Source organism: Caretta caretta, chromosome 3 (genome assembly GCF_965140235.1).
Source record: "Caretta caretta isolate rCarCar2 chromosome 3, rCarCar1.hap1, whole genome shotgun sequence".
NCBI lineage: Eukaryota > Metazoa > Chordata > Testudines > Cheloniidae > Caretta > Caretta caretta.
Window position 1 is genome coordinate 7,798,100 of NC_134208.1, and position 25,353 is coordinate 7,823,452.

At 43.4% G+C, this 25,353-nt stretch overlaps 1 protein-coding gene across 1 annotated transcript in view; it reads right to left on the reverse strand.

Moving 5' to 3' along the window:
- Window positions 1-25,353, reverse strand: part of ELP3 (elongator acetyltransferase complex subunit 3) — a 136,237-nt gene that overhangs the window by 14,658 nt on the left and 96,226 nt on the right. The window contains exons 11-14 of the mRNA XM_048845832.2: window positions 24,381-24,471; window positions 21,920-21,985; window positions 14,442-14,669; window positions 8,462-8,543 (exon numbers count right to left, since the gene is read on the reverse strand). Coding sequence (XP_048701789.2) covers window positions 8,462-8,543; window positions 14,442-14,669; window positions 21,920-21,985; window positions 24,381-24,471 — 467 coding nt within the window. The remainder of the gene's footprint in view (window positions 1-8,461; window positions 8,544-14,441; window positions 14,670-21,919; window positions 21,986-24,380; window positions 24,472-25,353) is intronic.

Here is a 25,353-nt window from a genome sequence, read left to right on the forward strand (position 1 = left end):
ATAATGGATTAATGCCTCAGGGGTCTACCATTCAGCTACCTAAGCCTGCATACTAATATACTACCTCGCATCAGAAAAGCAGAATGGCATCACTCATGCAGAAAATTACCTTAAATGAGCAATGGCTTCATGATAAACAAGTCATTCACATTTTACTTAGCTCTGATACAGGATGTGGGGGTCGGGACAGCAGGGGGGAGGGGGAAGAAGAGCATCTCCTCCTTATTGTTATGGATAGGCAGCACAATGGCTCTAAACAATGACCTTGCAAGCGGAGACAAAGCCACCCTGTTTTTAAAATGTGAATACTTAATGCTGTCCAGTTTGGCCAAGCATTTAACACAAGGCAGCACCTGAGTGAGGTCTCTCACTATCACTAACACACCAAGAGGAAAGCTTGTTGTATCCACACTGTTGGATGACCCACAGAATAGAGAAGTGTATTATCCAGTATGTGAAACCAGAATTAGTCATGCCACTCAACCCTCCTCCGACTCCTGTCTGTGCCCCTCCTTTCATGCATACTTCCTACACCCAGGATGTCATCCCTGACATGGTTTGCAAAATCTCTCATCCTCTCTTCCTTCAAATCCTTCCTTAAAAAACACACTCCCCCTTCACAGTCAAATTACATCCTGTTCTCCCACCACCCTTACCCTCAAATGAAGTGACAGAAAGAGACAAAAAGGGAAAAAAAATTAACCTAGGAACTGCAAGGTAGATGATATGCATTATAACTCACTCCAGACACTTACTTCAGTTGCATCCCCTGCCCCAGCCTTTGTTTGCTAGTCAGTGCCTACTACATTTCGGGCACTATAGAAATAAGTAATAATAATAAATGGTAACTGTTAAGCCACAATGCAACTCCTGACTCCACCGGTTAAAACCAGCCTGACTGGAAAAAAAAAAATACTGTAGAATTTCTGTAAAAAACCTGCCAAATTAACATTTTAATTACAACAGAGAGAACAAAATAGTTTAGGGGAGATGTTTGGTGAGAAACTCAGACAGTTTGTGCTCCATGGAAAATTCTAACATACGCTGAAGATGTACAAGATGTGATGGAATTCAGATATCCAGTATAAGTTACTAAAGGATGTAATAGGGAATCCTGATACTTGCTTAGTCAGTAAATATTTCAGCTCTCTGCCAAGTGATAATTCTCTCTACTGCAACACTCATCTTGGTAACAGCTCACAGGAACTGGGTGTGCAGCAGAAGCCCCAGGTTTAGTGACTGGTGAGATGGGAGAGGGAGCAACAGCGTTTCTTGTTGAATAAAGAGCAATGATCAATAAGTCATAACTAGTTCTTGGTGGAAAAATGGCCGCTAAAAGGTGGTGGGAAGGTGGTGAGTTGTATGGTGGGAAGGTGGTGGTGTTGAGGTGTGGGAAGATGGTGAGTTGTATGTTAGGAAAAAACTGGAATTGGATGGGGTCAGGGTTCCTTCCCCACTCTAAACTCTGGGGTGCAGATGCAGGGACCCACATGAAAGACCCCCCTAACCTTATTCTTACCAGTTTAGGTTAAAACCTCCCCAAGGCACAGATTCCTTTCTTGCTTTGGGATCGCTGCCACCACCAAGTGATTTAACAAACCATCAGGGAAAGGACCACTTGGAGTCCTATTCCCCCAAAATATTCCCCCAAGCCTACACCCCCTTTCCTGGGGAATGCTTAAGCATATATCCTCACCAATTGGTTACAAAGGGACTACAGACCCAAACCCCTGGGTCTTACAACAATGGAAAAATCAGTCAGGTTCTTAAAAAGAAGGATTTTATTTAAAGAAAAAAAGGTAAAAGAATCACCTGTGTAAACTTAGGCTGGTAGTTAATCTTACAGAGTAGCAGAAAATTCAAAGAGCACAGAGGAACCCCCTCTAGCCTTAGTTTTAAAGTTACAACAAAACAGGGGTAAACCTCCCTCTAGCAAAGGGAAAATTCACAAGTTGGGAAAACAAAGATAAACTAATACGCCTTACCTGGCTGTTACTTACAAGTCTGACATATGAGAGACTTGTTTAGAAAAATTAGTCCCAAGAGTGAACGACCACAGAAACAAAGAACGCAAAACAAAACCTCTCCCCCGTACCAGATTTGAAAGTATCTTTTGTCCCCATTGGTTCCTTTGGTCAGGTGCCAACCAGGTTACTTGAGCTTCTTAACCCCTTACAGGTAAGGAGGAATTTAGGCTACCGCTATGGTTATGACAGATGGTGTTATATTCAGGCTCTAAAGATCACAAAGACTTGCACTCCCAAACCTTGAAAATAAGAAGATTTAAGCTTTTATCTCCCCCCCCTCTTTTTTTAAGATGGTGATCACAATGTGAGAACATAATAGGAACATGGATGGTCAAGAAGGATATTTCACCTGAAAGAGAGCAAAATGCATCTTTCCTTTTAGTCAGGAGACCGCAATCCTAAAAACCAACTCAGAACAATCGGCAGCAGGCATGAGATTTCAGCTGTTACACGTTAGAAAAAGAGTTTGCTTCATGCTAGGTAGGCATGCTAACGCTAAGGAGCATAATGGATTATAATCCACATCTAATTTGATTTCCCCCAAAGGGCTGGTGGGTGCTATGCACGCTACTGGGGTAACCCTTGAGCATTTGAGACCCTGGTGCAATGATCTAATCTCTGGTTTGATCACTATCCATGGGCAAAAAAGCAATACCAGAATGTGCAACTTTAAGAAAAGCTTTTTTTTGCTTCCAGGGACTTTACTTCAGGAACTCCTTAATCAAATGGCCCTAAATTGGGATCACAGACTTTACCCTATATCTCCATGAGGCACACCAAATTTCAAGGCAACCTGATTACCTGTACAAATTTTAGAGCACTTAGAACAGTCAAGCTTTATTCAGAAAGCTTGTTTTAACCTTGAAAGCTATCATTCTCTATTATAATACATATGCAGTCAGCCCTACAGCTAAAACACCCATTGTAATTAGGAAGAAATGAACATCAGAAAAAACTTCCTAATAGTGAGATCTATTAGACAATGGAATAGTCTCTCAAGCCAAATGGTAGCATTCCCATCACTGAGTGTCATTTAAAAGCAGTATTGGACAAAGCTGAGTACAGGAGGATACATCATAGTAAACAGTCCTGTCTCTAGTACTTAGGGGAATGAACTAGATGACCAATAGGCTTCTTCCTTCTCTGAAGAACACTTTTTAAGATCTCCTGGTATCCTGTCTTGGTCTGGCATTATTAAAGGAAGTTTTCCAACTTCTAACAACATTTAAAAATTGCAGGCATCCATTATAATCTCTCTGTGCAGCTGCAGTGATCATGGTTGTCAACTGTGCCTCCAGAATAAATTAACCCTAGTCATGGGGAAGGGAGCTGGACAATACAGAAGACTGGTTCATTTTCAAAGCACAGTTCAATAATGACTGAAAATAGCAATGGTCTGTGTGAAACAGTCAGATCTACACTAGAATCTTTTCCCGGTATAGTAATGTTGGGTAGAGGCGTGATTTTTTTTTTCTCTGCAACATTTTTATACCAGCAAGTGCCCTACTGTAGATGCAGTTATACTGCTGCCATCAGAGATGTTTCTGCCAGTACATCTTATTTTGCGTGGGGAACTAGTAAACTCTGCTGGGAAAGCTGCAAACCGTCAAACCTTTTCTAGTGTAGACTCTGGCCCAAACTGCTGTAAGCTAGACCATTTGCTTTAGTGGTTTGTCTTTTCAGCTCTCTAAAGTCGTGATTAGTAGGACATGGTGGAAGAGAGGGAGGGCTGAGGAAATGAGAGACAATAGGGGTTCACAGTGGGGAGAGAGGAGAGGTGGTGTAGGCGATGGCCTAATTACTTTAGCTAAAAGGTTAGAATTCTACATTCTCTGTCTCAACACAGTCTTTTCCAGGCACCAAGTGTCATCTCTGACCCTGGACCAGAATCTAAGTCTAATTAATGGGATTTCACTGGCACCAACAATTAATACCAGGTCCCTCTTAGTAAAGTTGCTCAAGGACGTAAAGAATCTCTTTCTTCCCATAATTTGACTATTCTCCAGCCCTCACAATTATATTGGTTTGGGCTGTGAAAGAGCTTCTCAAGTGGTGATTCCTCTGTGCTAAAGAGCACAACTCTGAGAAGAAGACAGTAGGAACAGTGATTGTTAATAAAATGGTTCATTCCAATATTAACGTTACTAATTTAGGCAGTAGCCAAGCAAACTGAATTACACTCCTCGAGGAACAGCCATGCTAGTTGAAAGAAAAGGAGTACTTGTGGCACGTTAGAGACTAACGAATTTATTTGAGCATAAGCTTTCGTGAGCTACAGCTCACTTCATCGGATGCATTCAGTGTTTTCCAGGGTGCAGAATTCAATGCTGTGCAGTGTGTCATACAAGGAAAGAATACTAAAGAATCTGCAAAGAACAGATGCCTTCCAGCTGTTACCTGGGAAATGTTATCTAGTGAAGTTCAGTTCTCCTGTTGGGTTTTATTTTAAATCAAAATGCAGCCGGAATTCACTTCGGCACTAGACAAGATTAACCCTACGTTACTGATTTTAAAAATCTATTTTGAAACCGGTCCAGGTACACACAACACAGCTGCAAAATTATCCACCATCTCACTGCAGTGTTAGGCTGCCAGCATGTGTGACAAAAGAGAAGCTTTCAGCAGTAAGCTGCCTCTGAAAATGTTTCTCAGCAGGTCTGTCTGGTTAGTGGTATAGTTTTTGTTTGTTTGTTTGTTTGTTTTCCAAATGCTTTGCTTCATTGGTTCCCCAAACTTTCTTGTCCTACCCCCTGATTGAGCAGTGACACATTTCCAGGATTCTTCTCCTTTCCCCTCCCTGTGGTTTTACATTTTGTCTAGGGCTTTTCTTTCAACTCCTTCTTTTGAAGAGATGCATTTTTCTGCTTTTAAGAAAGAGATAAAGCAAGTCTTCAAGGATTCAGAGTGTTTGTAGTAGAATATGGAACCATTCATCCCTAGGTTACTGGCTCAAACCCAGCTCAGGGTTGGTAGTGACTGATAGTCACTACCATCTGGTGACTGCTCAGTGTCCTATGTTTAATGAGTTGGGCATCTTGGTCTAATTCCTATAGGCCAGTTATCCACAGTCACAAAAACCACCATTAGAATTGGTAATAATTATAGCCCTTATTTGTAGTCTCCATGGAAGGTACAAGGATTGAATGGCCCATGAAGACTAGCCTGCTTCCACTCCTGGAAGTGATCCTTCTGGAACAAGGCAGAGGCACAACATCAAGAAAGGGCAACTAACACTACCATTACCTCTGTTGTAATAGAGTACTCAGAGCTTCTCTAAAGTGAATATGGTGCATTTTACCAGCACTAAATTCAGCTATAAGGAACAAAATGCAGCGGTGGGGGGAAAGGGTAGAGTGAACTGGGCTACATATCAGGAAAAAGTACCATGACACACTCAATGGTGGTCTAAAATACATCACTCATTAAAACTTCAGTGTGCAATTAGCCTTCTGGTTAGTACAAAGTAAAACAGAATTTGGATGATCTCTCCCTCATGGTCCATATTAGATGCTAATTCACAGACTGGTTCAGAGACTGCCAGCTCCCAGGGTGCACTAAAGAGCGTCCCAGGACTACATTCTGAAGCGGAGTCTTGCTGGTCAGGAGCGAGGTGCTTTGTTAAGGCTCTCTGGGGATCTGCCTGCCCTGCTGTTCCATCATTTTTAGAAATACCAAATTGACTCATTATTTATAGGGGGGAAAAAAAATCTCCAAATAAATGCATCAAAATAGGGAGATGCTAAAGAATTGATTCCCTGATGTTTGAATACCTGTTACTGATGGTCTTCAATAAAAGGCAACTAACAAGAGACACTTGGGATGAGCCAATGATAAACCCTTTCCAAAGTGCAATCCATAACTAATATTGTGGTATAATTATGGTTTGCAGTACTGAAGTTCTTAAAGAGCTTTGCCTTTGAAGATTTAATAACCAGGTGTAACTTGGGATTGATCCTGTACTACCTAAGGCAAGGTTTCAATACATACAGTGATGGGGAGTGGGTGGTAGGGGAGAGAAGAGGAGTTTGGGGCTATGGGGGAGAAAATAGGGACTAGGAAACTGGGAGGGATTGGAAAATGTGAGGGTAGCAGAGGAAATTGGGGGTTTAGGGGTGGGGGGGCCTGTCAACCCTGAATTCTCCCCGTGTGTGCTAGGATCTGGGAGAAGCCCTACCCCTCTTCAGGGGTCTAAGCCCCTCTTCCTTCCCTTCCATGTGAGCTGGGGTCTGGAGTTAGTGGAATGAAGACAACACAAATTTAAACAACTATTCATTTGGATTTCAGATAAAATATACATCATTGCTGGGTGGGGTGGAGAGGCTGACCAGGGTGTGTGGGGGAGTGGCCTGGTTTGGATGAAGAGCAGATTGGGTGGACCTGTGGCATGGCTGGAGAAGCCTGGCTGAGAGGCAGGAGTCCTAACTGGGATTAGGCAGTGGGAGCGAGGGGCCCAGCTCAGTGTGCAACTTGGGCTACACACTTAATGCCATATCTACACTATGGGGACTATAATGGCTTAGCTACGCTGACGTAACCCTATAGCATAGACGCCATCTACTCCAGTGGAGGGTTTTTTCCCGTCACTGTAGGAACACCCATATCCCCAAGCAATGGAGCTAGGGTGACAGAAGCATTCTTCCACTGATCTTGCTGTATCTACACCAGGGGTTAGGTTGGCATAGCTACTGTGCTAGAGGTGTGGATTTTTCACACCTCTGAGCACTGTAGCTATGTTGACTTAAAATTTAAGTGCAGACCAGGCCTAAGATAGTGTGTGACCTCCCAGTAAACTGAAGCCAGTGTTATGTCTACAAAGAAGCATATAGCAGGAGACAAGCGAAGAGCAACTTCTTACACATTTATGGCTTCTACAGTGCTAACTAATGGCTTAATGGAACTGGAATGGGCGGGGGACCTGAAAATGTGGGAGGGGGCAGGGTGGTAGCTACATGTTGCAGGGAATGGTGGGGTGGGGCGTAGAGAAGGAGAGACACACCAGTCTCTTTCATGCTTAATGATATTGTAACAATCATATAATAAAAATGGACATAGACCATGAATGAGATTTCTCTCACTAGCCCCGTTAGCAATTACACATTGCTCAATAGCTTGTCTCTCTCACTAATAGAAGTTGGTCCAATAAAAGATATTAGCTTACCCACCTTGTCTCTTTAACATCCTGGGACTGGCATGGCTACAACAACACTGCATACACATGACAAACATTTCAAAGCATGACCATTACGCCCATTCCACTATAACAAAATGTACAGGAGGGTGATTGAGGAATCACATTACAACTGTGTGGCCTAGTGGAAAGACCACTGGACTGGGACTATTGCTAGCTCTGCCACTGGCCTGCTGGGTGACCTTAAGCAAGTCACTTCATCTCTCTGTGCTTCAGTTTCCCATCTGTAAAATGGGGATAATGATGTAAAGCTCTTTGAGATCTACTGATGAAAAGCAACACAATATAAAAGCCAGGATTTTTTGACTATTAACTAGACCCAGTAGCATAACAACTACAAACCTTGCTGAGAACAACTGTCTAAATTACCTCTAATTCCTGCCAACAAACATTTTTCTTTTCTGTTTAAAAAGTTAGGCAATCAAATGGCAAAAAGCTCTGTTAATGCAGAATAAAGGTTACCTGGTGATGCATGTATCCTTCCAGAATGTCAACTTCAGCAAAACTCAAACCACTGAAAACCAGGAACTACACAATTAAGATAAATGCCCATGCAACCTTAACTATATCTTCTTTGAGCAATACCTCACTATGCCCATAACACACATGTTCTCACTTTGTCTTTTCACTATACTGGACAGGAGATACCTGCACTGAACCTAAGCTGAAACATTGACCCTTTCCCTCCAAGAGAATACCACACTTGTAAAATTTAACAACCACTTCATACCCTTTTCCAATACCTTCACATGTGCACACAGGATACGACTTAAACCTATACTTTTTCTTACCGATCATTAAATCCATGGCCTGCTCTCATATCCCACCTCACTACTGACAAATACCTCTGGCAAAACGACTCCAGTGCCTGCCTACAGACACAACCTACACAATTCTATATTGAATGAGGCAGACTGGAACTTCATGGTACATATGAGCCTCTTTCCCTTGATAACACACACATGGAGGAACTCAGACCCAGATCTCATATCATAATTGCAGCTCTTCCAAGTTGCTCCCACTTATTCCTCCACAATTCAATAGTTACATCTATCACAGTGAATGCAGTTGTACTTAATTTACCTTAATTGTACTTCCTGGTTTTCACAAGTTTGAGTTTTGCTGAATTTGACATTCTTGAAGGGCACGAGCTATCACCAGGAGATCTTAACTCTGCATTAACAAAGATTTTTGCTATTTAATTTGTTTGTAGATTAAGTTTTGAAGAAGAATTAAGCAAAGATACCTGAAATGACTGCAATTTTCCATGAACCATGCTCTTCTTTGGCTATCCTTTCTGCTTCCTCCATCAGCAACATACCGAATCCCTAGAGAGCAGGAAACGAGAGGGGAAGAAAATGATAAAAACAAGGGAAGGAAAAGAATAACAGCTTGAGTACTTGAGAAGAGCTCAGCAACAAACATTAACTTTTATAATGGTGAAACACTCAAAAGTTTCTTCAATGGAAGTTACTGATAGGTATAAACAGCAATTTTCTTTTAGAGTCTTTTCACATCTGATTGCTTCTTAGTGTCAAAGAACAACGCTAAAACCACGGATTTACTCAACTTGGTACAAGTCTCCTAGAACTAGCTGGAGAACAAGCTCCTCCTCCCCTCACTGACATTTCCTCTGTGCTCAGAAGGGGAGCAGGAAGTACTGTCTAGTGATCAGAACAAAGGCAGAAAAGTTGGGGGAGTTGCACTGTATGTAAGAGAGCAGTATAACTGCTCAGAGCTCAAGTATGAAACTGCAGAAAAACCTGAGAGTCTCTGGATTAAGTTTAGAAGTGTGAGCAACAAGGGTGATGTCGTGGTGGGAGTCTACTATAGACCACCAGACCAGGGGGATGAGGTGGACGAGGCTTTCTTCTGGCAAGTAACGGAAGTTACTAGATCGCAGGCCCTGGTTCTCATGGGAGACTTCAATCACCCTGATATCTGCTGGGAGAGCAATACAGCGGTGCACCGGCAATCCAGGAAGTTCTTGGAAAATGTAAGGGACAATTTCCTGGTGCAAGTGCTGGAGGAACCAACTAGGGGCAGAGCTCTTCTTGACCTGCTGCTCACAAACCGGGAAGAATTAGTAGGGGAAGCAAAAGTGGATGGGAACCTGGGAGGCACTGACCATGAAATGGTCGAGTTCAGGATCCTAACACAAGGAAGAAAGGAGAGCAGCAGAATACAGACCCTGGACTTCAGAAAAGCAGACTTTGACTCCCTCAGGAAACTGATGGGCAAGATCCCCTGGGAGAATAACATGAGGGGGAAAGGAGTCCAGGAGAGCTGGCTGTATTTTAAAGAATCCTTATTTAGGTTACAGCGACAAACCATCCTGATGTGTAGAAAGAATAGTAAATATGGCAGGCGACCAGCTTGGCTTAACAGTGAAATCCTTGCTGCTCATAAATACAAAAAAGAAGCTTACGAGAAGTGGAAGATTGGACAAATGAACAGGGATGAGTATAAAAATATTGCTTGGGCTTGCAGGAGTGAAATCAGGAAGGCCAAATCACACCTGGAGTTGCAGCTAGCAAGAGATGTTAAGAGTAACAAGAAGGGTTTCTTCAGGTATGTTAGCAACAAGAAGAAAGTCAAGGAAAGTGTGGGCCCCTTACTGAATGAGGGAGGCAACCTAGTGACAGAGGATGTGGAAAAAGCTAATGTACTCAATGCTTTTTTTGCCTCTGTCTTCACGAACAAGGTCAGCTCCCAGACTACTGCACTGGGCAGCACAGCATGGGGAGAAGGTGACCAGCCCTCTGTGGAGAAAGAAGTGGTTCGGGACTATTTAGAAAAGCTGGACGAGCACAAGTCCACGGGGCCGGATGCGTTGCATCCGAGAGTGCTAAACGAGTTGGCGGATGTGATTGCAGAGCCATTGGTGATTGTCTTTGAAAACTCCTGGCAATCGGGGGATGTCCCAGATGACTGGAAAAAGGCTAATGTAGTGCCCATCTTTAAAAAAGGGAAGAAAGAGGATCCTGGGAACTACAGGCCAGTCAGCCTCACCTCAGTCCCTGGAAAAATCATGGAGCAGGTCCTCAAGGAATCAATTCTGAATCACTTAAATGAGAGGAAAGTGATCAGGAACAGTCAGCATGGATTCACCAAGGGCAAGTCATGCCTGACTAATCTAATTGCCTTCTATGACGAGATAACTGGCTCTCTGGATGAAGGGAAAGCAGAGGATGTGTTGTTCTTTGACTTTAGCAAAGCTTTTGACACTGTCTCCCACAGTATTCTTGCCAGCAAGTTAAAGTAGTATGGGCTGGATGAATGGACTGTAAGGTGGATAGAAAGCTGGCTAGACTGTCGGGCTCAACGGGTAGTGATCAATGGCTCCATGTCTAGTTGGCAGCCGGTATCGAGTGGAGTGCCCCAGGGGTCGGTCCTGGGGCCGGTTTTGTTCAATATCTTCATAAATGATCTGGAGGATGGTGTGGATTGCACCCTCAGCAAGTTTGCAGATGACACTAAACTGGGAGGAGTGGTAGATACGCTGGAGGGTAGGGATAGGATACAGAGGGACCTAGACAAATTGGAGGATTGGGCCAAAAGAAATCTGATGAGGTTCAACAAGGACAAGTGCAGAGTCCTGCACTTAGGACGGAAGAATCCAATGCACCGCTACAGACTAGGGACCGAATGGCTCGGCAGCAGTTCTGCAGAAAAGGACCTAGGGGTTACAGTGGACGAGAAGCTGGATATGAGTGAACAGTGTGCCCTTGTTGCCAAGAAGGCCAATGGCATTTTGGGATGTATACGTAGGGGCATTGCCAGCAGATCGAGGGACGTGATCGTTCCCCTCTATTCGACATTGGTCAGGCCTCATCTGGAGTACTGTGTCCAGTTTTGGGCCCCACACTACAAGAAGGATGTGGAAAAATTGGAAAGAGTCCAGCGGAGGGCAACAAAAATGTTTAGGGGACTGGAACACATGACTTATGAGGAGAGGCTGAGGGAACTGGGGATGTTTAGTCTTCAGAAGAGAAGAATGAGGGGGGATTTGATAGCTGCTTTCAACTACCTGAAAGGGGGTTCCAAAGAGGATGGCTCTAGACTGTTCTCAGTGGTAGCAGATGACAGAACAAGGAGTAATGGTCTCAGTTGCAGTGGAGGAGATTTAGGTTGGATATTAGGAAAAACTTTCTCACTATGAGGGTGGTGAAACACTGGAATGCTTTACCTAGGGAAGTGGTGGAATCTCCTTCCCTAGAAGTTTTTAAGGTCAGGCTTGACAAAGCCGTGGCTGGGATGATTTAATTGGGGATTGGTCCTGCTTTGAGCAGGGGGTTGGACTAGATGACCTCCTGAGGTCCCTTCCAACCCTGATATTCTATGATTCTATGAATGCAAGTCAGAATGACTGGGTTCTATTCCAGTTTTTCCAACAATTCATTGATCCTGAAGTAGTCATTTAAATTACGTGCCTCACTTTACCCACTCACAAAATGGATCTATTTCAGATATTTATATGGACCCCATCACCCTAGTATTTGAGTACCTGGCAATCATTAATGTATTTATCCTCACAATACCCCCGTAAGGTAGGGCAGTGCTGTTATGACCATTTTACAGATGGTGAACTGAGGCAAAGAGAGACTACGTGACCTGCCCTGGATCACGTAGGAAGTCTGTGGTAGAACAGAGAATTGAACCTGAGTCTCCCACAGCCCTGGACTATTCTTCATACCTCATGTGGTACTGTGAAGCTTAATGTTTGTAAAGCATTGAGATGCTAAGATGAAAAGCACTGTAAAAGTGCACAGTAATCTCTTTAGGGCATGAACCACGCCTTCTTTTATGTTAATACACTTCCTAGCATAAAGTGGGTGCTACTGGAAGCAAAAAAATAGTGTTTCATTACAAAGGAAGAGCCTCTCCACACACAATTCTACAACAAGTTTAGACTGTTCTGAAATGTCTTTGCTGCCTCTGCGTCATAGTTTGTGTATCATAGCCTGCTGCATGGTGGGTAGAATAAAAATGAAGGGCAAAAATTAGTTCTATGTTTTTGTTTTTTTAAATAACCTTATGCAGTTCAAGAGATTTTTAGTACTGAAATCTAAAATGAAACAGTCATAATGAGAATGTGATATCTTTTGTTGCTTCTTTATTTGTGGTAAGTATTTAAATGGAGCATACGTCAAAAACATTGTTACTACCAAGTATAGGAGATTTCATTTTCAAGTTTTGTTTTTGAAAAATTTACATCAGTTTACATGCTCTGGTAAGATTCTTTAGTAAAATCTATCAATCTTGCCTCATTGGTCAGTGCTGTGGAAAAATCCCCGACCCCATTTCACATGGACCCTAAAATATATTAATATGTAGGTGGAAAGCAAATACACTTTACTTGCTTTCTCACACTACTTCCTTCCAGTGACTCTCTCAGGAAAATTACATGCATCATCCCTTTGCTACCCACAACATCTTTTGATCTATTATGGAAAGAGTGTGAATTTGATCTTGTGCTAGTAAATTTTGAGCCTTTAGATCAAGCATAAAAAAAGACAAAAGTAATCAATTTATTCTTTGCATCAGAAAGCCTCAGGGCTGATGTTTTAAATTAACTTCCTTTTATTTAATAATCTTTTTCTGTGTAAATGCATTAGGATGCAACACTTTGTTTGACAGTGATGACCTCAGGCAGCGAGGCGGCAGCCATAAAAACAATGAATGCTTCGACTATAGAATAATTAACATTTCAAAACCTAGGGCAGAAAAAGTGGCCATCTTAAGTAAAAAAGCAAAGGGAAAGAAAAATCAATTGAGATTTCATGGCATATGACGCGCTAATGCGCACTGTAGTAACGCTTACTTTGGTAGATTCAGAGGCACTAGTGCTCAAGATGTTAATCAGAAAGAATTCTTCCCATCCCTGAATGGTAAAGTGCCCTGGTATGTACAATCTTTGATTAGGAGGAAAATATTAGGCTGAAGATGTTCATATTTTTTAAAAATACCTTATATGCATTTTATGTTTTTGGACTTAATCATATACCCTTCAACTTCACTTCTTCAGCCCCACTGCTCACACCCTATCAGGTAGACAGATGAACCAAAATCTGAAAGCAATTCCTGCATCTGTGTGTTAGAGATGAATTAATCCCCTCAGTTCTCAGAGAGGGTGTAGGAACTATGGGTGTTCAGTATGTGAAGGCTGAACTAGTGTCACCATACATGAGCCTACATCAGAGGTGGGCAAACTATGGCCCGTGGGCAACATGCGGCCCGTGAGACTGTCCAACCCAGCCCTTGAGCTCCTGGCCGGGGAGGAGCCCGGCTGCCCCCCCTCCCCCGCAGCCATGCAAGCAGCGTGGCTGGCTCCGGCCGGGCAGCGGGGCTGCGAGCTCCTGCCACTCTGAGCGGCATGGTAAGGAGGTGGGGGGTTAGATAAGGGGCAGGGGAGTCGGGGGGTGGGAGTCAGGGGACGGGAGAACGGGACTGGAGCAGAGGTTCAGTGGGGCCTGCCAGGGGGCAGGGGTGTGGACAGGGGTCAGTCAGGAGAGAGGGAGCAGGAGAGAGGGATAGGGGATGGGGTGCGGGGGGGGGAGGGGAACAGTGGGTCTCGGGAGGGGGCAGTCACGGTACAAGGAGCATGGGCGGTTGGATGTGTCGGGCGTTCTGAGGAAGTGGGAGGGGGCGGATAGGGGGAGAGGACAGGCTGTTTGGGGAGGCAAAGCCTTCCCTACCCGGCCCTCCATACAGTTTCGCAACCCCGATGTGGTCCTCGGGCCAAAAAGTTTGCCCACCCCTAGCCTACATATGGATGTACAGCAATAGAGATAAAGAGCATACCCATGTTTTCAACCATGAGACAACCATAACTGCAAGAGCTCAAATACATTAGTGAAAGCTCACTGGTGGCAGGAATTTAATCTACGAATACAAGATGGGGATCAAATTCAATTCTGGTTCTGTTGCAGCAGATTATTCATTTTGCCAAAAGCTGGGAATGGCCGAGAGGGGACGGATCACTTGAGGATTACCTGTTCTGTTCATTCCCTATGGGGCACCTGGCATTGGCCACTGTGGGACGACAGGACACTGGGCTAGATGGACCTTTGCTCAGACCCAGTTTGGCCATTCTTAAGTTCTTATAAGAGTAACTGTATGGCCAGTCTCATCAAGATTGTGACAAATTTTTCTTAGTCTTTCTAATAAAAAAAAGCTGGGCAGGATGGAGTACAAAAGACGACAACGAAGATTACTTAGGATACCTGATGCTGAAATTTGGAAGGATCACGACTGCTCACTGGAACCACACTACCATACACATGCAGTTCTCTAACGATGGAAACACCTCCCTTCAACTCAGGTCTGAATGACTCCTCTGAACACTTTCGCAAACGCAGAAGGCCAACCAGAATATCCTGTTCTGGATCTTCATAGGACAGGAAGGTCTCCCAGCCACCATTTGCCACATAGTCTCTTCGAACTAACTCAACCTATTCAAAGAGAACAAGCAAGGGGGAAGAGGAAAAGAAAATCCTGTTAAAAAATAATTGGGCAACATGTTGAATAGACCAAAACCAATTTCATGGATCCATAAACTGTTATGGGTCAGAAAAAGTGTGAAGTGCTTTCTTAAAGCCCAGCTTCATTCTAGATGGATTTTTGCAGTAGATAAGAGCTGAAGGACCTACAATCGCATTTACCTAAAGACAAAATGTGTCATACTTCAGTGAAAAATACATTTGTGGACACCATTACTCTTCAGTGCTTAAAACTTCTACCCATAAGGTATTTAGACACTACTAAACCAGCACAATAGCTCGGGGTTGTAAAAGATAGAAATGGAAGACTGGATCTCTCTCTGGTACCTCCACCTCCACTGATGCTCCAAGAGCATCACATCTAGCAGCTTCTCTCTCCAATCAAACATCTAAGGGCAAATTCAGACCTGACTACAATTGTATTGCTCTGGTTTCAGTACTGTTATACTTGCTGACAGCATGGGTGAATTTGGCCCCTAGTCTCCACTGCTTTGAAAAGAAAAAGTCTCTTGCCAGCAATGTAATCTGGGTCTTCTAATTCATAATAAAACTGCTTCTTTCTGAAATTGTCAGTGACAGGTCTTCAAGTGATCATGATCTCTCTTTAATAAAGTGCCTTTCATCCATATAGATTCAAAAAACACTTCATAAACATTTCTGACTGACTACATGACAAAAGTTAGGCTGATCTTTCCCACATCCATTTCCCTGCCAGTACAGTGCAGGATTGTTCCCTATAGTAGTACATACACTTTCTAGTGCTCTGTCCAGCCTGTTTTAAAAGGCTCAAGTAAAGGGCTTTGAGGTGGGGTTCCCTCTGAACTCCTTCCTACTAATCATCTTTCTGGTAACATGATACACAGAAATGAATGCACTATTTCAAGACTTGATCACACAAGAGCCAAATGGTGAGATTCTGTTACCTCTCTGCTTCATGAGATCAATATGCCTTTGTGTATACAACCGAAAATTAAATGGGCCTTTCACTTACTACACCGATAAAGATTCACTTAGCCTCATTTCAGTGTTGACTATCTGTGAAAAAGTTCAAATGGATCTTTGCATGTATGCAGAGTCCTCCAAGATTTCTACTATCATATAACAAAATACAATAAGGAGGGCCCAGATTCCTATCATGAAAATGAAAGTTACTTCAAGATGGACTCTGCATAGAGACACTCATGTGTTGAGCTGGCCTAGGCAGTCTATGAGTAGGAATATGCAGAGGAGCCTAATAGAAGAGCTAAAAGTTGATCCAGCAGTCCTACTATTATTTATACAGCACCAACAATATGATCAAAGATTACTGAAAAATAAGAGGACAAGATTCTTACTCTAAAGAGTTTATAATCTGAGGCTCAGATCCTGCGATGAGCTCCATGCAGGCAAAACCTACTCTCCTTGTAATATAGAGCCTAAGTTAAAGACCCACTCATTACACAGGCTTTATTAATTCACAGCTAAAGAAAGGAGGCAGAAAATAATATTAACACAGCTAACCCAAAAGGTTTTAGATTTAAAGCTTCGTGAACTCTGGGCTTCCTAATTAAGGAAAAGCAATAAAATGGGAGAAACATTTCTATTTCAGTAACAAGTAGAACTCCTTTGTACTTTGTGCTGCCCAAACATAAATAGTCCTTGTCCTCAAGAGCCTGCCATCTAAAAAGACAAGATGACAAAGCTCGGGAGAAAAAAATAGGATATAAAAATCTCCAACTTTAACAGAGTTTTGTATAGTGCTCCTTTCACAGTATCTAAGCATTTGCCAGATAAATTACATCTGCATAGCAAGGTCCCTAGTGGACTCCATGGGGTCCTCTGCTCTGCCCTCTTCCCTAGGTAAACAGAAGGCTCTATGTGGGTTGAATATACAGCTAGACCTACATAATGTATATAAAAAGCCAATTTAAAGAAAATCTTCTAAAGGGGTCTTGATGACTAAGGGAGACAGAAAAGAGATACAGTGAATCATAGAATATCAGGGTTGGAAGGGACCTCAGGAGATCATCTAGTCCAACCCTCTGCTCAAAGCAGGGACCGATCCCTGACTAAATCATCCCAGCCACGGCTTTGTCAAGCCTAACCTTAAAAACTTCTAGGGAAGGAGATTCCACCACTTCCCTAGGTAACGCATTCCAGTTTTTCACCACCCTCACAGTGAAAAAGTTTTTCCTAATATCCAACCTAAATCTCCCCCACTGCAACTTGAGACCATTACTCCTCATTCTCTCATCTGCTACCACTGAGAACAGTCTAGAGCCATCCTCTTTGGAACCCCCTTTCAGGTAGTTGAAAGCAGCTATCAAATCCCCCCTCATTCTTCTCTTCCGTAGACTAAACATCCCCAGTTCCCTCAGCCTCTCCTCATAAGTCATGTGTTCCAGTCCCCTAATCATTTTTGTTGCCCTCCGCTGGACTCTTTCCAATTTTTCCACATCCTTCTTGTAGTGTGGGGCCCAAAACTGGACACAGTACTCCAGATGAGGCCTCACCAGTGTCGAATAGAGGGGAACGATCACGTCCCTCGATCTGCTGGCAATGCCCCTACGTATACATCCCAAAATGCCATTGGCCTTCCTGGCAACAAGGGCACACTGTTCACTCATATCCAGCTTCTCGTCCACTGTAACCCCTAGGTCCTTTTCTGCAGAACTGCTGCCGAGCCATTCGGTCCCTAGTCTGTAGCGGTGCATTGGATTCTTCCGTCCTAAGTGCAGGACTCTGCACTTGTCCTTGTTGAACCTCATCAGATTTCTTTTGGCCCAATCCTCCAATTTGTCTAGGTCCCTCTGTATCCTATCCCTACCCTCCAGCGTATCTACCACTCCTCCCAATTTAGTGTCATCTGCAAACTTGCTGAGGGTGCAATCCACACCATCCTCCAGATCATTTATGAAGATATTGAACAAAACCGGCCCCAGGACCGACCCCTGGGGCACTCCACTCGATACCAGCTGCCAACTAGACATGGAGCCATTGATCACTACTCGTTGAGCCTGACAATCTAGCCAGCTTTCTATCCACCTTATAGTCCATTCATCCAGCCCATACTTCTTTAACTTGTTGGCAAGAATACTGTGGGAGACAGTGTCAAACAGAACACCTGAAGTGACTGGCAGCTAACGACAATGAAATGAATTTTAGCTTTCAATCCAGTTCCTAGAATATAAGTGTCCATGTGAAAAAGAAACAACTGGCAATAACTAAGGCTAAGATTTTGTCATGGTTATTTTTAGTAAAAGTCACAGGCAATAAACAAAAATTCATGGAAGCCTATCTGACATATCTGTGACTTTTGCAGGTCCATGATTTCCCCTGCCACCATGGTGGTTGGGAGCTGTGGGGTTCCCCCTCTGCCCGCAGCAGCTGGAAGCTTCGGGGGGCCCCCCTCCACCCACAGCATCTGGGAGCTGCAGAGTGACGATATTTCCCAAAGAGAAAATGGGACACCCCCAGCTGCTTGCCCGAGGCGTCATAGAATCATAGAATATAAGGGTTGGAAGGGACCCCAGAAGGTCATCTAGTCCAACCCCCTGCTCGAAGCAGGACCAATTCCCAGTTAAATCATCCCAGCCAGGGCTTTGTCAAGCCTGACCTTAAAAACCTCTAAGGAAGGAGATTCTACCACCTCCCTAGGTAACGCATTCCAGTGTTTCACCACCCTCTTAGTGAAAAAGTTTTTCCTAATATCCAATCTAAACCTCCCCCACTGCAGCTTGAGACCATTACTCCTCGTTCTGTCATCGTCCTCCTCCCTCACTCTCTCCCCACTGTGAGGTTGTCATCTGGTTGCTGGAACCCTGAGGAGGGCTCCCTCAGGAGTCTGTCACCAGTGGCTGGAACCTTGCAGGGGGTCCCCTGTCACTGGAACCCTGCCACAGCCCCGCTGGCTCCCAGCTCCAGAGTCCTGCAGCTCTGAAGTAGAGAATGTCAAGGTCGTCTCTGGAAGTCTGAATTCCGTGACTTCCATGACCTCCGGGACATAAACATAGCTTTAGCAATAACTAGTACCCCTGCTGATAATCCTTGACCTTAATATTAGGACAAGTGGCTTATACAGAATGAACTTTTCAGGCTACGTCTTCACCGCAAAAATGGTAGGTTTTTTACATTGAGATAGCTCCCTTGATGCAGAATCCTAGCAGATACATGCCACTGGTAGTTTGCTAGTCAAGGTAAATCGGGGCCGGGGGAGAAGAAGAGGAGAAACAGGGTGAAGGGACAGTATGTATAGTGTTGACCTCAATGAGCTACATCGAGGTTAAAAATATACATATGCCTCATCTCCTCTAGGATTCTATTTCAAGATAGCTATCTTGATCCAAAACACTTTTTTTTTTTTTTGGGTGGGGGGGGGGCCAGGAGGGAAGGGCAGTACAGGCAGTTTCCATCTGCCCTAGAGGTAAAACATTCACTTCAGAGTTAAGGTAGAATGTGTAGCAGAGTTTGCATTAGCAGTTGCCATTCTGTGAAAACATGACAGAGTTCAGTCTCCAAAGCTGTCCATCCAGCAAGAACATTCACTAGATATTTTTTTAAAGGCTATTAAGGATATATTAGCACTACATACAATTCAAGGCCATTTTGAGAGCAAACAAATGCCTTGTCTACTACTAATGAGAAATGTTACCAATTGAACAGGAACCCAGAAATAGATTAGTAAATAACCAACTAATCATAAATATTTTTATTTCAATGGATTTTTAAAAACCAATTAAAAATAATTTAAAGAACCAGACACATCACGATTCTAAAATAGATACAACTTATTAACCTTCTACAAAAGGAAAGATGTTATATAATCTTAAGTGGTTTCAGTGAACAGATTTAATTGTATTAGATCTACAATGACCTCTTCTATCAAGGAAATTGTTAATTTTAAAGGCAAGGAAAATATCACTGCACGTCATCAGATCAAATTATCAAATGCTATAGGCTGATGTTTTATTGCCCACTTGCTAAATTTTCAAATAAGCATTTTGGTGCTTTCTCCCATGTAGCCCCTCATGCTGGGGAGAAACTCCCTGTAAATATCTGCAAAACTTACTAATTACTCTCCTTCACAATCTTCCTCAAAACCCATCTTTGCCAAGAGGCCTACGACAAGCTCGACAATGGCTAGGTTCCTGGTGTGCTGAGACTACTGCCTTTGATGCTGACAGGTACTGTCTCCTTGTACTCCTCTGTCTCTATCTATCTGTTGTCTTATACATAGATTGTAGGCTGTTTTTTTGTTTAGTGTTTGTACAGTTCCTAGCACAACGAGTTCTTGGACCATAACTGGAGCTCCTAGGCATTACGATAATATAAATAATAAATAAGTTGCTTTTCACGCATTTTATCTCTAGGTTCCTATTGATATACATTTTTCTGAGATTCAGTGGCATGAGATTGTCATTATCTAGACCAGGGGCCGGCAACCTTTCAGAAGTGGTGTGCCGAGTCTTCGTTTATTCATTTTAATTTAAGGTTTTACGTGCCAGTAATACATTTTAACGTTTTTTAGAAGATCTCTCTCTAAAGGTCAATATATAACTAAACTATTGTCATATGTAAAGTAAACAAGGTTTTCAAAATGTTTAAGAAACTTCCTTTAAAATTAAATTAAAATGCTGATCTTACGCCGCCGGCCCGCCGCCGGCCCGCCAGCCTGGGGTTCCGTTCACCTAGGCCGGCAGCAGGCTGAGCGGGACATGTGGCCGGGACCCCAGCTGGCAAGGGGCCGGCAGCCAGAACCCCAGACTGGCAGTGGGCTGAGCGGCTCAGTCCACTGCGACTCAGCCCGCTGCCGGTCTGGGATCCCGGCCCTGCCCACATGGAGTGGGTACCTACCTTCTCTCTGATTCTAGCCCATTCTCTTCCTCTCTCTCTGCACTGAGCTGAGGGTGGGAGTGCACTGAGCACAGGGCTGGGGGTGAAGGAGTAAGCAGGGGTTGGGGTGTAAGGTCTGGCCAGGAGCCAGAATGAGGGAGGGGGCTCAGGGTTGGGGCAGGACGTTTGGGTGTGGAGTGCTTAACTGGACAGCTCCCATTTGGTGCGAGGGTGCAGGTGGGAATGGGGGGGGGGGTGCAGGAGTTCCCATTTGGTGCTTAGGGTGGGGGTGGGAATGTGGGGGATGCAAGAGTCAAGGCATGGGGGGGCTGGGTATGTGTGGGGGTGCAGGAGTCAGGGCTAGGGGTCGTGGGGGGATGCAGGGGTCAGGGCAAGAGGCTGGAGTGTGAGGGGGGTACAGAGGTCAAGGCAGAGGGCTGGGAGTGTGTGAGGGGGGTGCAGGGATCAGGGCAGAGGGCTGGGGGTGTGGGCTAAGCTCCTGGGGGCGCTCCCAGCCCCCCTATCCAGAGCAGCTCACGGCCCGGGGGCTGGAGGGGATATGTCCTGATTTCATCCCCCTTCCCCAAGGCCCAGTCCCCACCTCTTGCCCGCCTCCTCCCCGGAGCAGCGAGCACACTGCGGCTCCGCTTCTCCCCCTCCCGCGCAAGGGCCATCAGCTGATCAGAAGCAGGGAGGGAGAGGAGGAGGGGCAGGAGCCCGGCACGTTAGGGAAAGAGGGGAGCTTGCCTGCCCTGCAGCAGCAGCCAGCAGGACCAAGCTTCCATTTTTGTGAACAGCTTTAAGATGCTAGACTGAAGGGCACTATATAAGCATCATCCTCTACAGAGATTTACATCCATATGTATTTGCTGGTTACACTTTATTGTGGCTTATTGATTTTATTATTTTTATTTGTTTCAGATAGCAACCACATTTTATTATAATATTGTAGGTATTGGTAGACTGACAAAAATAGAGAATATATATACACATTATACAACCTCAACCAATTACATTTCTTTCTGTTCAACCTACAATTATTGTGCTTTTTATATTTTCTAAATACACTTTTCACTAGAAAAAAGAAAGGAATGGGGGTAAAGAGTGGAGACAGCTGAGTCAACTGGGGATTCTGATACTGCAACAGGAATACTGAAATACTGGTAGCTATCGCTACGTTATTGAACATGGTGGTACATAAGTTTCAGCATGTGAACGTATTTTCTTAAACAACAAACATAAATCTGCTGTGAAAATGGATGAAAAACTGGAGCCAGCTACACAGACCTGTTGCAGAACTGGCTGCACAACTGAGTCCCAACTCCTTCATACCAAATGTTTCACAGCAAGTCACGTCTGAAGCAAGCTCCCTGGGAAGCAACAAGTCTCACCTGATATGGTCTCACTTTATGATGAATCTCCTGTATTCCAACCTCTCTTGTCCTCACATCACGACACTAAGGAAAGAGGGAGAGAAAAATTACATAAAACAGAGGAATACATGCAGCTCAAATACGTTAAGATTTCCAGTCACCCCATGGGCTCAAAATTAAGTTGAAATAGCCTGTCTTACACTGGTAGAATTTGAATAAATAGACTTCAAAATAAAAATGCTCACCGAGCCGTCCCTAATGTACCTTAGAAAAAGAACTTTGTGCTAAATGTAAAAACATGCTGACAAAAATCAATTCACTGAGCAACCATTACATCTCATGAGAAAAGTACCATTTGATTTGCAAGTAGCAGGGCTTGGAGGGGAAAAGTCAACAGATATAAAAGAGCAAGAAAGACTTAACATTATTATAGATTCTAAGGCCAGAAGGGAACATTGCTATCTTCTAGTGATTCTAGTCTGATCTCCTATATAATAAACCACAGGCCATAGAACTTCCCCACAATAATTCCTAGAGCAGATCTTTTAGGAAATATTTAAATAAAGATTGGATATTGTTAGTGATAGAGAATCCACTATGACCCTTGGTAAACTGTTCCAATGGTTACTCTCACTGTTAAAAATTTATGCCTTTTTTCCAGGCTGTCAGGTCCTTTACCAGAGAGATCTAGAATTGGAAAAATCTAACCTAGTGTGCCAGAGATACTCTTGAGCAGGCAATTTGTAAATCTGGGTAACTGATTTTTAATGCCAAAATTGGCATGTGACACACCTGAATAAAAGAAGGTAGAGAGTTAACTCTCTGGTCAAGTGTCCCACAGATGTACAGGATGGACTAACTGTGAGAGGTTTGGGACCAATGGTCCAAGGCATCAGAGAAAAGCCAGAGAACTTTACAAAAGTTTACAGCTCCTTGGTAGTCAGAGGGAACAAGAGACAGAACTCAACGTTAGCGAGCTTGATTGTAGCTTGCACACGTCTTTTGTATCTCTTCTCGTAACTAGTGCAAACCAAGCCCCATGAGAGAAGTCTCAAGGAGAAAAACTTTTCTGAAGACAGTTTTCATAGCACAAATAAGAAAAAACCATGAAAATCCAAAGTCAAGCCTAAACCCACATGGAACTTGATTTCCAAGGCATCCAAATGACTATCTGCATCCCAACACCCCCTAAAATGCCTTAAAAATAATCAAACTCAGACTATATTATATACAGTGAAATAATTTAACCTTGGTATGACCATAAAAACTGGCATGCTTTATTCTTATATGGTGATTATGCTAAATTTGGACTTCTTTATGGTCATATGCACAAAATCTACTTTGCTTTACAAATCCCTGACTCAACAAACGGCATGCAGAAGACAGACAAGTCCCCGCTCTTCATTAAGAGCCCTAGTCCTGAGAGGGCACAGCATTTTTCAGGACTGTGCCCTCCATCTCTTTGCCCCAATCAGTAATCCAAGTGTTATTAGTCACAGAGACGGAACAAAGAGGGAAAGCTGAAATTGCCAAGAGGGCAGAGCTGAGGAGCATGGGCACCCTCTAATTATGACCCTACACACCTAAAATACCTGGGTTTCTTGTGGAAATTCAGTCCCAACTATCATGGCCCTTAAAAAAAGCTGTTTGTTTATAATGTTATACCTCCAGTAGATACAAGGAAAATTCACTGGTATCTTATACTTCACGTGATAAAGTGACAAACTGTTTTGGTTCCTCACTCTACCAGCTTCCAGGCTTCTGCCCCAGTAAGTTCAGACCTATAGTCATCCGCACAGTAGAAATGTTTACAGATTCAGTTCTTTAAAGGTAGCCTGCCACGGAAAACAAAATTGGGTTTGAGGCCCCTTTTTTTGCTTTGTTATGTATGAAGGAGATTTTTCCCGCCACCTACAATTTTTTTTAATTCTTAGAAATAGCTGGAATATTAAGTTTCATCACCGTATCTGTTTTTGCTGGAAGTGTTCCATGGAAGGTTTCTCAACCCTACTGAGGAGGATAAAGATGCTAAATCCTTCACAAAGAGCTTTTCTTCTAACTGTTAGATGTTTGAGTTGAATAAATTTTTTTAAAAGTTGTAAACAGTCTGCATAAAAAAAGTCCCTCTCTCACTTTAGAAATGTCCTTAGTAGACGAGATGTCACAAACCTCCTCGTTCTCTGGTCATCCTGTATCTTGCAGGGAAAATCTAAATTTTTAATGTAGAAATCAAGCAAAACATCAGCTCTTTTGGAAAAATCTTTGAGGTATTCTTTACCTATCAGAAAATGAACCAAAAAAAGGACAAAACCCCAATATTTTCCTTTGCAGGTCATCTTTAGTTGAGCAGCAAATCTGGCTCCTATAGTTCACGCTCCTCTCATTTTGCCATTTTTCTCCTTCTGTTCACAAACACAATCAGTCGCACAGTGTAGTCAGCAGGGAGCTCCTCCTGGGCATAAGGTTGCTGATCTTTTACCTGTGTCCCTAGATCCTTCATCCTGGCCAAGGCAAGTTCTCTCAGGTTACCATGCTCCACTCCTGAGCTGACCAGCGGCATTGGGATATCCCTATACAAAGGGGAAAAACAAAAACTTTATACAACAATATTCATAAAATATAAGGCCAGTTGGGCCGCCACCATCATCTAATCTTAAATCCTTTGTTATGCATGAGGTATCTGAATTAATGCCTGTTTCAAAGCCCAGTAGCTTTGGCTGAACTAGAGCATGGCCAAGCCAATCAGCAACTGGAGGTAGTGGGGAGGAAAGAGCTACATGATTAGATTTACAGTAGAAAAGGACTTTTTACATGCTGGGAAATAGGCTATTTATGTGTTTTTATTTTCATATTCATCATACTAAAGAACTGGAAAAAGGAAAAATTCTGTTTTATGTGTGAATTTCCATTCTAGGACCCTCCATGTCAGAGAGTCTTCACAACAAGCATTGGTATATTCTCCAAAAATCCTGGATATAACAATTGTAACTACATCCTAAAATTCAGTAAAGATGCGAACAAGTTTGTAATAACCTAACATAGAATCATAGAATATAAGGGTTGGAAGGGACCCCAGAAGGTCATCTAGTCCAACCCCCTGCTCGAAGCAGGACCAATTCCCAGTTAAATCATCCCAGCCAGGGCTTTGTCAAGCCTGACCTTAAAAACCTCTAAGGAAGGAGATTCTACCACCTCCCTAGGTAACACATTCCAGTGTTTCACCACCCTCTTAGTGAAAAAGTTTTTCCTAATATCCAATCTAAACCTCCCCCACTGCAGCTTGAGACCATTACTCCTCATTCTGTCATCTGCTACCATTGAGAACAGTCTAGAGCCATCCTCTTTGGAACCCCCTTTCAGGTAGTTGAAAGCAGCTATCAAATCCCCCCTCATTCTTCTCTTCTGCAGGCTAAACAATCCCAGCTCCCTCAGCCTCTCCTCATAACTCATGT